Consider the following 14,380-nt stretch of genomic DNA (forward strand, 5'->3'; position numbering starts at 1 on the left):
TCCTAATGTTCCTCACCTTAATGCAGAGGTTGTAGAGGGCTTTACCTCCCACCCCCTCAAACTCCCCCAGGCTCAGAGTGTTAAAATTTAACAAGTCCCCCCCTTTGGCTGCTCAAACACCCCCCCTTACCAGCTCAGACAGTGCCTCCTGGAACTCCCCAGGAGCAGCCTAAGATATGTTAGTCCTGTTTGTTGTGCCAGGAATTCCGGGGTGTTCCACCTCTCCTCCCCTGCAGCTGCAAGTCACCCAGACTTAGTAAACCCCACTGCTATCAGTCGCTTTTGCAGCGTGGCCGACTGAACCGATCTCAAAAGGATGACTGGGTTGTGGAAGATAGGCTCCTCCCACACCCACAACCCAGGTTCCACAGCCCCTTCTCGTGTGGGCCCTTAGCACCGCAGAGTAAAAGTAAATGAGACCTGCTGTACTCAGCCTCTCCAGCCTCATGAGGAACAGCTGCCGGTCCAAACCTAATCCACCAGCTCTCCTCAGCAGCGCGCATGCTGGTTCCCTCCAGCCGACATCAGTATGGTACTGCAGTCTCTGCGCCGCCTTTAGTCGGAATGCAGCCACCCTGCTCTCCAGTTCCACCAGGCCCTGTCCTCCTTCGTGGACGGACATGAACAACATTGCCGCCCTCAACCAGTAATGGCCCGACCAGAACATATCCACCAGGGGTTTGAGGACAGCCAGTTAATGCCACAGGGAGGATGCCACCAGGTTGTTGATTATCAGCACCCTTGCTCTATATGAAACTTGGGACAGGAGCCACCTCCACCTGGCCAGCCTTGACACCACTGTCTGTGACAGCCCCTCCCAGTACTTCCTGACCCACCTCTCCGAGCCCAGGTACACCATCATAATGTTAAGCCCTACACAACACCACTGGAAACCCCCTGGAAGCAGAGAGGGGACCCTATACCGCCATGCCCCACATAACAGAGCTTTGCTCTTGCCCCAGTCCACCTTAGCTGATGAAGCTCCCTCATACACCTTCAGACTAGTCTCTAGTGCCTGCATATCCTGCCCATCCCAGACCATCACAGACACGTCATCTGCATACGCTGACACTGCTATGCCTGTCAACACACCCATGCCTATCCAGTACACTCCATGCTGTCTCCTGCGTAGCAGCCCAAAAAAAAGCTCAATGGCTAGTGTATACAACTGCCCCGATAGAGGGCATCCTTGTCTAATGCCCCGTCTCACCCAGACTGGCCTACTGAGCCCACCTAGACCATACATGATGCCCCAGCATACAACATCTTCACACAGGCCAAAAACCTTTCCCCAAACCCAAACATCATATTAAACAGATACTCATAGTCCACTCTATCAAAAGCCTTCTCTTGGTCTAAAAAGACCAGTCCAAAGTTCACATTAGAAACTCTAATCCAACATGTCCCTGATTAAGAACAGGTTGTCCGTGATTGAGCGTCCCGGTACATAATATGTCTGCTCCTTGTGTACTATAGTGTCCAGATGAGACTTCAGTCTGTTAGCGAGGACCTTGGCAAATATTGTAGTACGCACAGAGCAATGCTACAGGCCTCCAATTCTTAAGTTCACACAAGTTCCCTTTCCTGGGCAGGAGAGTCAGAGCCGCCTGACGACAGCTCATTTGCAACTCTCCTACTTCGACACACTCATGCAACATACAAAAGAAATCGAGTCCAATTATTCCCCAGAATTTTTTATAAAACTCCACTGGGAGTCCATCGACCCCCGGTGCACGGGGGTACCTCTGGGTTAACACCGCCACTGAGCCTAAATGAGGCTCCTCCCCATTTTTGTCTTTCGTAAAATCCATCATACAGTTCCAGTCCCGCCGACCACCAGAGTCTCCTCAGGCACTACCTGTGAGAATTCCTGTCTAAGACACCAAAACAGAAGCCCCCTCTCTCTCCCTGTGTTAGGCACAAACACATTTATAAGGACAAAACCCCAGTTGTTAATTTCTGCTTTTACTACAAGTAGTCTTCCCCTACACACCTCCTTTGAGGAGCACATTTTTACATCTAGACAAAAGGACTTGTGGAAAGGACTGCCCCCTGCACTAACATTTGTTCCATGGCTCAGCACACTTGCCCCTTTCCACCAGAGCCCCCAATCGACTTCATTCACCATAATCACTATGCGTCTCCTGCAGAAACAACAGCTGTACTTCCTTTTGTTTTACATATTCACACAACAGACTCCTCTTTCCTGCATCTCTGGTGACATTTATATTAAGCGAGAGAGTCTCCATGAGAAGTGGGAGAAAAGCCAGCAAAGAAAGAGACCAACAGCAAAGCTCCAGTGCCAAAAAACCTCTTCATTTAAACACCGTCTGAAGGCAGACCTTTACGCAAGGTTGTGACCCACTTCCTCAACCTAAAATATTTCCTGGGTGAGAGGACCCCTTATTTTTGCCCCTTATGCCCCTTGTTTTTCAGAGTGTGTTGTACTGATCTTACAAACTTTCCCGGGTTAACAAAAAAAAAGCTTAAAGATTAACCTTATTTAGGAAACTTGACAGAACCTTGACAGTTCCCTCACCATTGCTGTCAGCTCTGGACCCATCGTCCTCTCCTCAGACTCATCTTCCTCCTCCTCGTCTCCATCTCCCATCCTGACCACCTGGCCTTTCTGTCTGGTCGGGGCTTCCCCCCCCCAGCACCAGGAAAAGGTTCCTTGGTGCCTTTGACCACACCACCCTCTCCCCTCCCACCTCCTTTCTTCTCCCCCGTTTTCCTCTTCCACATGACACCCTCCTCCACCCTCCCTAGTTGCTTACCCTTCCCTACTATACTCTCCTCATCCACTAGCATAGCCTGACTAGGCCCAGCCTCATCTACACCACCATCCATGACATGACTAGACCCAGCCTCAGCTACACCACCATCTATAGCATGACTAGACAGAGCCTCATCTACACCATCCTCCATGACATGACTAGACCCAGCCTCATCAACACCACCATCTATAGCATAACTAGACCCAGCCTCAGCTACACCACCATCTATAGCATGACTAGACAGAGCCTCATCTACACCATCCTCCATGACATGACTAGACCCAGCCTCATCTACACCACCATCTATAGCATGACTAGACCCAGCCTCATCTATACCACCATCTATAGCATTACTAGACCCAGCCTCATCTACACCACCATCTATAGCATGACTAGACCTAGCCTCATCTACACCACCATCCATAGCATGACTAGACCCAGCCTCAGCTACACCATCATCTATAGCATTACTAGACCCAGCCTCATCTACACCATCATCTATAGCATTACTAGACCCAGTCTCATCTACACCACCATCTATAGCATGACTAGACCTAGCCTCATCTACACCACCATCTATAGCATGACTAGACCCAGCCTCATCTACACCACCATCTATAGCATGACTAGACCCAGCCTCATCTACACCACCATCTATAGCATGACTAGACCCAGCCTCATCTACACCACCATCTATAGCATGACTAGACCCAGCCTCATCTACACCCCCATCTATAGAATGACTAGACCCAGCCTCATCTACACCACCATCTATAACATGACTAGGCCCAGCCTCAGCTACACCAGCATCTATAGCATGACTAGACCCAGCCTCATCTACACCACCATCTATAGCATGACTAGACCCAGCCTCATCTATACCACCATCTATAGCATTACTAGACCCAGCCTCATCTACACCACCATCTATAGCATGACTAGACCTAGCCTCATCTACACCACCATCCATAGCATGACTAGACCCAGCCTCAGCTACACCATCATCTATAGCATTACTAGACCCAGCCTCATCTACACCATCATCTATAGCATTACTAGACCCAGTCTCATCTACACCACCATCTATAGCATGACTAGACCTAGCCTCATCTACACCACCATCTATAGCATGACTAGACCCAGCCTCATCTACACCACCATCTATAGCATGACTAGACCCAGCCTCATCTACACCACCATCTATAGCATGACTAGACCCAGCCTCATCTACACCACCATCTATAGCATGACTAGACCCAGCCTCATCTACACCCCCATCTATAGAATGACTAGACCCAGCCTCATCTACACCACCATCTATAACATGACTAGGCCCAGCCTCAGCTACACCAGCATCTATAGCATGACTAGACCCAGCCTCATCTACACCACCATCTATAGCATGACTAGACCCAGCCTCATCTACACCACCATCTATAGCATGACTAGACCCAGCCTCATCTACACCACCATCTATAGCATGACTAGACCCAGCCTCATCTACACCACCATCTATAGCATGACTAGACCCAGCCTCATCTACACCATCCTCCTTGACATGACTAGACCCAGCCTCATCTACACCACCATCTATAGCACGATTAGACCCAGCCTCATCTACACCAATATCTATATCATTACTAGACCCAGTCTCATCTACACCACCATCTATAGCATTACTAGACCCAGCCTCTGCTGCCTGCGTCTCATGGCAGCCTGCACGTTGACCTTGATTTCCCCCACTAGCGCTTGTACCCTCACCTTCTCTACAGCCTTTACGTGGGCATGCAAATCTCTTATGCCCCAAATCCCCGTAGTCCAAACACTGTAGACTGTCTGTGCTGGCAAACCCCACGTAGAGTCCCTTTAAAATGCACATTTAACTGTTGCTCATTGTTGTTCAGCAACTTTCCTCCGGAACGAAACTATATGCTTAACAGCGTCTGCCTGAAAACCTGCCGACAGTACACGAAGTATGCTTGGGGTCATTGTCCATTTGGAAGACCCATTTGCGACCAAGCTTTAACTTCCTGACTGATGAGATGTTGCTTCAATATATCCACATAATTTTCCTGCCTCATGATGCCATCTATTTTGTGAAGTGCACCAGTCCCTCCTGCAGCAAAGCACCTCCACAACATGATGCTGCCCCCCCTGTGCTTCACGGTTGGGATGGTGTTCTTCGGCTTGCAAGCTTCCCCCTTTTTCCTCCAAACATAATGATGATCATTATGGCCAAACAGTTCTACTTTTGTTTCATTAGACCAGAGGACATTTCTCCAAAAAGTACGATCTTTGTCCCCATGTGCAGTTGCAAACCGTAGTCTGGCTTTTTTTATGGCGGTTTTGTAGCAGTGGCTTCTTCCTTGCTGAGCGGCCTTTCAGGTTATGTTGATATAGGACTCGTTTTACTGTGGATATAGATACTTTTGTACCTGTTTCCTCCAGCATCTTCACAAGGTCCTTTGCTGTTGTTCTGGGATTGATTTGCACTTTTCGCACCAAAGTGCGATCATCTCTAAGAGACAGAACGCGTCTCCTTCCTGAGCGGTATGGCGACTGTGTGGTCCCATGGTGTTTATACTTGCGTACTGTCATGACGTTGGCCTGGGGGTAGGTTTATGACAGTCATAAATACCTCTCCCCCCCTTTTTCCTCTCTCTACCCTACTGATGTGATATTTGAAAATCCTTTGGTTAACATAGAGATTCTGGGAACATCAGAAGGTGGGGGAAATTAACTATATTCTGATAATCCGACCAATTGAACATATGCGGTGGTACTTAATGAATATGATGTCAGTTCGGTTGTCATCTGAGACATTCTCATCAGTGATAGGATGACATAAACTCTACAGTGGAAAGTCTGCACATTGTAGTTATCGGAGTCACATGAAATTTACCAAAAGGACTCAGTTCTTTCCGGATTTGATCAACCGTAATAAACAGAGGCAGAATCGCAACTACAACCCTTGTCGAAAGAGGGAAAATCTGCACCAACACATCCCTTACAAATATTCCACTAGCAATCAGCCTGCCCACTAAATTTACTCTTTTCATAAGCACAACCACAGATTTGTTCATTCTGGATGCATAATGTCTAAATTCAGCTTCTACCTGATCACTGACCGCGAGCAGAACCTCCTCCACTTTAACTCCATTCTCAGGAACACACCTGAATCCATGCCGTAATGACAGCGTCTCCTCCACGCTAGGCCATCGCGCACACCATGCCATTCAAACCGCAGGAAACTAAAACACCGTCTCCTACCTCACTAACTTTTAACGAAAACAGTGGGGACCACTAAACAAACAGCGCGCTAACCCTCCACCATATAAATAACATTTAAAAAGACGAAGGAAATAAGCAAGAATGTAAATAAGGACAGAGCCCTCCACACGGCCTCTCAACTACAAAACACTCCCAGCATGTACTAAGAGAGAGAAGAAGAAAGAGAGCAAACTCTACTGTACTCTACTGTACTCTACTGTACTGTCTGGGATGTTCTGTACTGTACTGTACTGTCTGGGATGTTCTGTACTCTACTGTACTGTCTGGGATGTTCTGTACTCTACTGTACTGTCTGGGATGTTCTGTACTCTACTGTACTGTCTGGGATGTTCTGTACTGTACTGTCTGGGATGTTCAGTACTCTACTGTACTGTCTGGGATGTTCTGTACTGTACTGTTTGGGATGTTCTGTACTCTACTGTACTCTACTGTACTGTCTGGGATGTTCTGTACTCTACTGTACTGTCTGGGATGTTCTGTACTGTACTGTCTGGGATGTTCAGTACTCTACTGTACTGTCTGGGATGTTCTGTACTGTACTGTCTGGGATGTTCTGTACTCTACTGTACTCTACTGTACTGTCTGGGATGTTCTGTACTGTACTGTTTGGGATGTTCTGTACTCTACTGTACTGTCTGGGATGTTCTGTACTGTACTGTCTGGGATGTTCTGTACTCTACTGTACTGTCTGAGATGTTCTGTACTGTACTGTTTGGGATGTTCTGTACTCTACTGTACTCTACTGTACTGTCTGGATGTTCTGTACTGTACTGTTTCGGATGTTCTGTACTCTACTGTACTGTCTGAGATGTTCTGTACTCTACTGTACTGTCTGAGATGTTCTGTACTGTACTGTTTGGGATGTTCTGTACTCTACTGTACTGTCTGGGATGTTCTGTACTGTACTGTTTGGGATGTTCTGTACTCTACTGTACTCTACTGTACTGTCTGGGATGTTCTGTACTGTACTGTATGGGATGTTCTGTACTGTCTGGGATGTGCTGTACTGTACTGTGTGATCTGGGATGTTTTGTATTCTACTGTACTCTACTGTAGTGTACTCTACTGTACTGTACTCTACTGAACTTTACTCTACTGTGTGTCCACTACTAGGTTCCATCACAATTTATAATCCTGTCCAGAACATTTAAATTTAGTTCTCATGGAAACCATCTGTAACTCTGAGCAGAGTAGATGGAGACAAAATCATTCACACTGAGATCAAGAGAGCGAGAGCAAGAGAGAGAACGAAATAAAGAGAGAGAGAGAGAGAGAGAGAGAGAGAGAGAGAGAGAAAGAGAGAGAGAAAGACAGAAAGAGAGGGAGAAAGAGAAAGACAGAAAGAGAGGGAGAAAGAGAGAGAGAGAGAGTCAGTCCCTCCTACTCATCGTAGCTTTGAACAGAACCGCACTCATCATGGGCAAAGAGCATTCACTGCTGTCCTGCACTCTCTCTCTATCATACATTCATTCTCTCTCTCTCATGTTTTCTCTAATTTCTCTCTACCACAATAGGAGCCAGAGCTGAATGCAGCCAGTAGAGCTGTTAGTTAAATTGGCAGTTATCCAAAACCATCAACTGAGAGAAATAAAACAACTGCAGATGGATATGCATGACTTCCTATATTGGCTGTGACAACCTGCCTTTCACTATACTGGCTATGACAACCTGCCTTTCACTATACTGGCTATGACAACCTGCCTTTCACTATACTGGCTTTGACAACCTGCCTTTCACTATACTGGCTATGACAACCTGCCTTTCACTAGACTGGCTGTGACAACCTGCCTTTCACTATACTGCTATGACAACCTGCCTTTCACTATACTGGCTATGACAACCTGCCTTTCACTATACTGGCTATGACAACCTGCCTTTCACTATACTGGCTATGACAACCTGCCTTTCACTATACTGGCTATGACAACCTGCCTTTCACTATACTGGCTATGACAACCTGCCTTTCACTATACTGGCTATGACAACCTGCCTTTCACTATACTGGCTATGACAACCTGCCTTTCACTATACTGGCTATGACAACCTGCCTTTCACTATACTGGCTATGACAACCTGCCTTTCACTATACTGGCTATGACAACCTGCCTTTCACTATACTGGCTATGACAACCTGCCTTTCACTATACTGGCTATGACAACCTGCCTTTCACTAGACTGGCTATGACAACCTGCCTTTCACTATACTGGCTATGACAACCTGCCTTTCACTACAGGAAGGAAAACCTTTTTATTCCACACATTTATGCTATAGGGGATGCAGTATCAGAAATACACTATCTAGGAGGTTGACTTTTCAGGGTCTGTATAATGATTGGTGGATGCATCTCAAGTGGCACCCTATTCCCTATGAAGTGCACTTCTTTTGACCAGGGGCTCTGGTCAACGATAGTTCACTACATAGGGAATAGGGTGCCATTTGAGACGCATTGGTACATAAATTGGTACATGTCCCATTGACAGGTAATTTCCTTCAATATATCCCTCTAATACTGTAATACTGTTTACCTGTATTTCCCTTAGCTAGATCGACTGATGTCGCTATGTATTTCCCTTACCTAGATCGACTGATGTCGCTATGTATTTCCCTTAGCTAGATCGACTGATGTCGCTATGTATTTCCCTTAGCTAGATCGACTGATGTCGCTATGTATTTCCCTTAGCTAGATCGACTGATGTCCCTATGTATTTCCCTTAGCTAGATCGACTGATGTCGCTATGTATTTCCCTTGGCTAGATCGACTGATGTCGCTATGTATTTCCCTTAGCTAGATCGACTGATGTCGCTATGTATTTCCCTTACCTAGATCGACTGATGTCGCTATGTATTTCCCTTAGCTAGATCGACTGATGTCGCTATGTATTTCCCTTAGCTAGATCGACTGATGTCGCTATGTATTTCCCTTAGCTAGATCGACTGATGTCGCTATGTATTTCCCTTAGCTAGATCGACTGATGTCGCTATGTATTTCCCTTAGCTAGATCGACTGATGTCGCTATGTATTTCCCTTAGCTAGATCGACTGATGTCGCTATGCGTTTCCCTGCTGCTGATGCTGCTGATGCTGCATCTCCTGTGATTGAAGCAGTGGCTTGAGTGGCATTAGAGTGCAAATATGATCTGGTCAAAAGAAGTGTTCTACATGGAGCCATGACTAAATGGAACTCTATTCCACATTAAGTAACTGATGCAAGCAGTACAATTAGATTTAAAAAACTGATGAAAATACACTTTATGGAACAGCGGGGACTGTGAAGCAACACAAACAGAGGCACAGACACATGCATACTGTACACACACACACACACACACACACACACACACACACACGAACACACACACACACACACACACACACACACACACACACACACACACACACACACACACACACACACACACACACGCAATAACATACGCACTATACACACACATGTAGTTAGTACTGTAGATATGTGGTAGTGGTGGAGTAGGGAACTGAGGGCACACAGTGTGTTGTGAAATCTGTGAATGTTTTGTAATGTTTTTAAAATTGTATAAACTGCCTTAATTTTGCTGGACCCCAGGAAGAGTACCTGCTGCCTTGGCAGGAACTAATGGGGCTCTGTAATAAACCCCAGGGAGAGTAGCTGCTGCCTTGGCAGGAACTAATAGGGATCCATAATAAACCCCAGGAAGAGTAGCTGCTGCCTTGGCAGGAACTAATGGGGATCCGTAATAAACCCCAGGAAGAGTAGCTGCTGCCTTGGCAGGAACTAATGGGCATCCGTAATAAACCCCAGGAAGAGTAGCTGCTGCCTTGGCAGGAACTAATGGGGATCCGTAATAAACCCCAGGAAGAGTAGCTGCTGCCTTGGCAGGAACTAATGGGGATCCGTAATAATCCCCAGGGAGAGTAGCTGCTGCCTTGGCAGGAACTAATGGAGATCCATAATAAATACAAATATAAATTGCGTGCCATTTGGAATCTAACCAACATCTAGCGCACTCACACTTGAAATGCTCTTTGGAGAGACGAGGAGGCTTCTTCCTGAGGGTCTTACTGCTGCCACAAGCCTCCTCTAGATTACAGGTAATAATCATCTCCAAAGCACAGGAGTGGGACACACATGCGCACACACCTACACTCACACACACACACTCACACACACACTAGTACGTACTTTTTACCAATAGAAGTTGCAAATTGATGGCTTTCTGGTGAGGTAAAGGTAAAAATCTAGCCAAGGGCTCTTGAGCTAATTACACCATTGACTATGGAATCCTCCACATCCCCTTCTCCATCATGATCACACCAATGACGTGTGTGTGCATGTCCATGTGTGTGTGTTTCTGAGTGTGTGTGTTTCTGAGTGAGTGAGTGTGTGTGTGTGTGTGTGTGTGTGTGTGTGTGTGTGTGTGTGTGTGTGTGTGTGTGTGTGCGTGCGTGCGTGCGTGCGTGCGTGCGTGCGTGCGTGCGTGCGTGCGTGCGTCCATCATTAACACACCAATGACTACTTTCCTATTCATCTCTATGCTTGAGCTTGTGTGAAACAGCAACAGTAGGTAGTACACCTGAGTCTGTGTGAAACAGCAACAGTAGGTAGTACACCTGAGTCTGTGTGAAACAGCAACAGTAGGTAGTACACCTGAGTCTGTGTGAAACAGCAACAGTAGGTAGTACACCTGAGTCTGTGTGAAACAGCAACAGTAGGTAGTACACCTGAGTCTGTGTGAAACAGCAACAGTAGGTAGTACACCTGAGTCTGTGTGAAACAGCAACAGTAGGTAGTACACCTGAGTCTGTGTGAAACAGCAACAGTAGGTAGTACACCTGAGTCTGTGTGAAACAGCAACAGTAGGTAGTACACCTGAGTCTGTGTGAAACAGCAACAGTAGGTAGTACACCTGAGCTTGTGTGAAACAGCAACAGTAGGTAGTACACCTGAGTCTGTGTGAAACAGCAACAGTAGGTAGTACACCTGAGTCTGTGTGAAACAGCAACAGTAGGTAGTACACCTGAGTCTGTGTGAAACAGCAACAGTAGGTAGTACACCTGAGTCTGTGTGAAACAGCAACAGTAGGTAGTACACCTGAGCTTGTGTGAAACAGCAACAGTAGGTAGTACACCTGAGTCTGTGTGAAACAGCAACAGTAGGTAGTACACCTGAGTCTGTGTGAAACAGCAACAGTAGGTAGTACACCTGAGTCTGTGTGAAACAGCAACAGTAGGTAGTACACCTGAGTCTGTGTGAAACAGCAACAGTAGGTAGTACACCTGAGCTTGTGTGAAACAGCAACAGTAGGTAGTACACCTGAGTCTGTGTGAAACAGCAACAGTAGGTAGTACACCTGAGTCTGTGTGAAACAGCAACAGTAGGTAGTACACCTGAGTCTGTGTGAAACAGCAACAGTAGGTAGTACACCTGAGTCTGTGTGAAACAGCAACAGTAGGTAGTACACCTGAGTCTGTGTGAAACAGCAACAGTAGGTAGTACACCTGAGTCTGTGTGAAACAGCAACAGTAGGTAGTACACCTGAGTCTGTGTGAAACAGCAACAGTAGGTAGTACACCTGAGTCTGTGTGAAACAGCAACAGTAGGTAGTACAACTGAGTCTGTGTGAAACAGCAACAGTAGGTAGTACACCTGAGTCTGTGTGAAACAGCAACAGTAGGTAGTACACCTGAGTCTGTGTGAAACAGCAACAGTAGGTAGTACACCTGAGTCTGTGTGAAACAGCAACAGTAGGTAGTACACCTGAGTCTGTGTGAAACAGCAACAGTAGGTAGTACACCTGAGTCTGTGTGAAACAGCAACAGTAGGTAGTACACCTGAGTCTGTGTGAAACAGCAACAGTAGGTAGTACACCTGAGTCTGTGTGAAACAGCAACAGTAGGTAGTACACCTGAGTCTGTGTGAAACAGCAACAGTAGGTAGTACACCTGAGTCTGTGTGAAACAGCAACAGTAGGTAGTACACCTGAGTCTGTGTGAAACAGCAACAGTAGGTAGTACACCTGAGTCTGTGTGAAACAGCAACAGTAGGTAGTACACCTGAGTCTGTGTGAAACAGCAACAGTAGGTAGTACACCTGAGTCTGTGTGAAACAGCAACAGTAGGTAGTATACCTGAGTCTGTGTGAAACAGCAACAGTAGGTAGTACACCTGAGTCTGTGTGAAACAGCAACAGTAGGTAGTACACCTGAGTCTGTGTGAAACAGCAACAGTAGGTAGTACACCTGAGTCTGTGTGAAACAGCAACAGTAGGTAGTACACCTGAGTCTGTGTGAAACAGTAACAGTAGGTAGTACACCTGAGTCTGTTTCTGCACCGTCTGTTTCCCAAGTCCCTGGAGCCATGGTTAGACTATATTTCACTGTCAAAATATCTTGAAGAAATGAATGTATATTTTCAAAACATTTCTCGTCAGTGAAACTAAACTTTAAAGATATTAAAGGCTTTTTTTAAATCTCTGATGAGAGAAAGAGGAGAGAGAATTAGAGAGAGAGAGAGGGAGAGAAAGAGGGCGAGGAAAAGAGAAAGAGAGAGATGTCAAAGAGAGATGGTCCAACTCTGGGTGTACGGACACTAAATTAATAAATAGGTGTAATGGCAGGAGAGAGAGAAAGAGAGAGAGAGAGAGAGAGAGAGAGAGAGAGAGAGAGAGAGAGAGAGAGAGAGAGAGAGAGAGAGAGAGAGAGAGAACTGAAAAGCTAAATTGTGTATATGGACATAGAGATGAGAAAAGCAGGCGTTAGAGGGAGACAGACCAAGTGACCCCTCTCTCTTCACATGTTGGAATCCAATATGAGATAAATCTTTCAGAATATCTTTTACCTAATAAAAATAAATTGAAAAAATATATGTGAAAACAGATAGATATATTTACTTAATATTTCAACAGAATTTAATGGATTTATTTTTCTTCTCCCACTCTCTCTCTCTCTCTCTCTCTGTTCCACTCACATTTGTCCTCCATCTTATCTCAACCTACACTCTCATCCTCTACTATTTCCCTCTGCTTCAGAGTGCCGGGACCTATAAAGGTCTCTAAGAAAGATGGTATTTCCCTTAGAAGAAAGAGGCAGTAACAAATGGCCAACGGTCACCGGGTGTACTGTTGTTGAAGGTCTTTCACTTGGTTAGGCATTTTCACCTGGCTTGTGCCCATGGCTTCTGAGTGGATTTGTTTTTTGTAAGTAATGCTGCCTTGCTGTTTTGCCTTGTTGAGGTTTGGGTGTACTGTGATATGGTTTTGTATCAATGTCAGTTGTTGGATATTTCTGGTATTTAACAGACAGACAGGCAGACAGAAAGTGATGAACACAGATGGAGAAGAAATGCACACACACACATTCACACACACACTCACACACACCCGCACAAATGCACTCATACACACACGCGCACACACACCCGCACTCACAATGCACACACACACACACACACACACACACACACACACACACACACACACACACACACACACACACACACACACACACACACACACACACACACACACACACACACACACACACACACACACACACACACACACACACAGCCATCTGTTCCTGCCTTTACTCCAGGGCCCAGAGATGAGGGAGTGCTCCTGTTTAAATGAGCCTATGCTTATGAGCCACTGGGACGCTGTGGGTTCACAGGTAGCTAGCTGCTATGAATGATGACACACACACTGATGACACACACACACACACACTGGCGACAGACATACTGACGACACACACACTGGCGACACACACACCAGCGACTGACACACTGGTGACAGACACACACTGGCGACACACACACTGGTGACAGACACACACTGTCGACACACACTGCCGAGACACACACTGCTGACAGACACACTGGCGGCAGACACACTGGCGACAGACACACTGCCAACACACACTGCCGACACACACACTGCCGAGACACACTGCCGACACACACACTGCCGAGACACACTGCCGAGACACACTGGCGACAGACACACTGGCGACAGACACACTGCCAACACACACTGCCGACACACACACTGCCGACACACACACTGCCGACAGACTCACTGGCGACAGACACACTGGCGACAGACACACTGCCAACACACACTGCCGACACACACACTGCCAACACACACGCTGGTGACACACAAGCTGGCGACAGACTCACTGGCGACAGACACACTGGAGTCAGACTCACTGGCAACAGACAATCAATCAATCAATCAAATATATTTATTAAGCCCTTCTTACATCAGCTGATGTCTCAAAGTGCTGTACAGAAACCCAGCCTAAAACCCCAAACA

The 14,380-nt window shown here is 46.5% G+C and overlaps 2 protein-coding genes across 2 annotated transcripts in view; one reads left to right on the forward strand and one right to left on the reverse strand.

Moving 5' to 3' along the window:
* LOC139581934 (trans-Golgi network integral membrane protein 2-like) overlaps positions 1–2,611 on the reverse strand; it is a 44,170-nt gene extending 41,559 nt beyond the window's left edge. Inside the window, exon 1 of the mRNA XM_071412127.1 lies at positions 2,540–2,611. Coding sequence (XP_071268228.1) covers positions 2,540–2,611 — 72 coding nt within the window. The remainder of the gene's footprint in view (positions 1–2,539) is intronic.
* The window catches only part of LOC139581690 (FERM and PDZ domain-containing protein 3-like), a 270,056-nt gene that overhangs the window by 19,658 nt on the left and 236,018 nt on the right, over positions 1–14,380 (forward strand). The gene's annotated exons all lie outside the window — the stretch shown is intronic.

Source organism: Salvelinus alpinus, chromosome 7 (assembly GCF_045679555.1).
Source record: "Salvelinus alpinus chromosome 7, SLU_Salpinus.1, whole genome shotgun sequence".
NCBI lineage: Eukaryota > Metazoa > Chordata > Actinopteri > Salmoniformes > Salmonidae > Salvelinus > Salvelinus alpinus.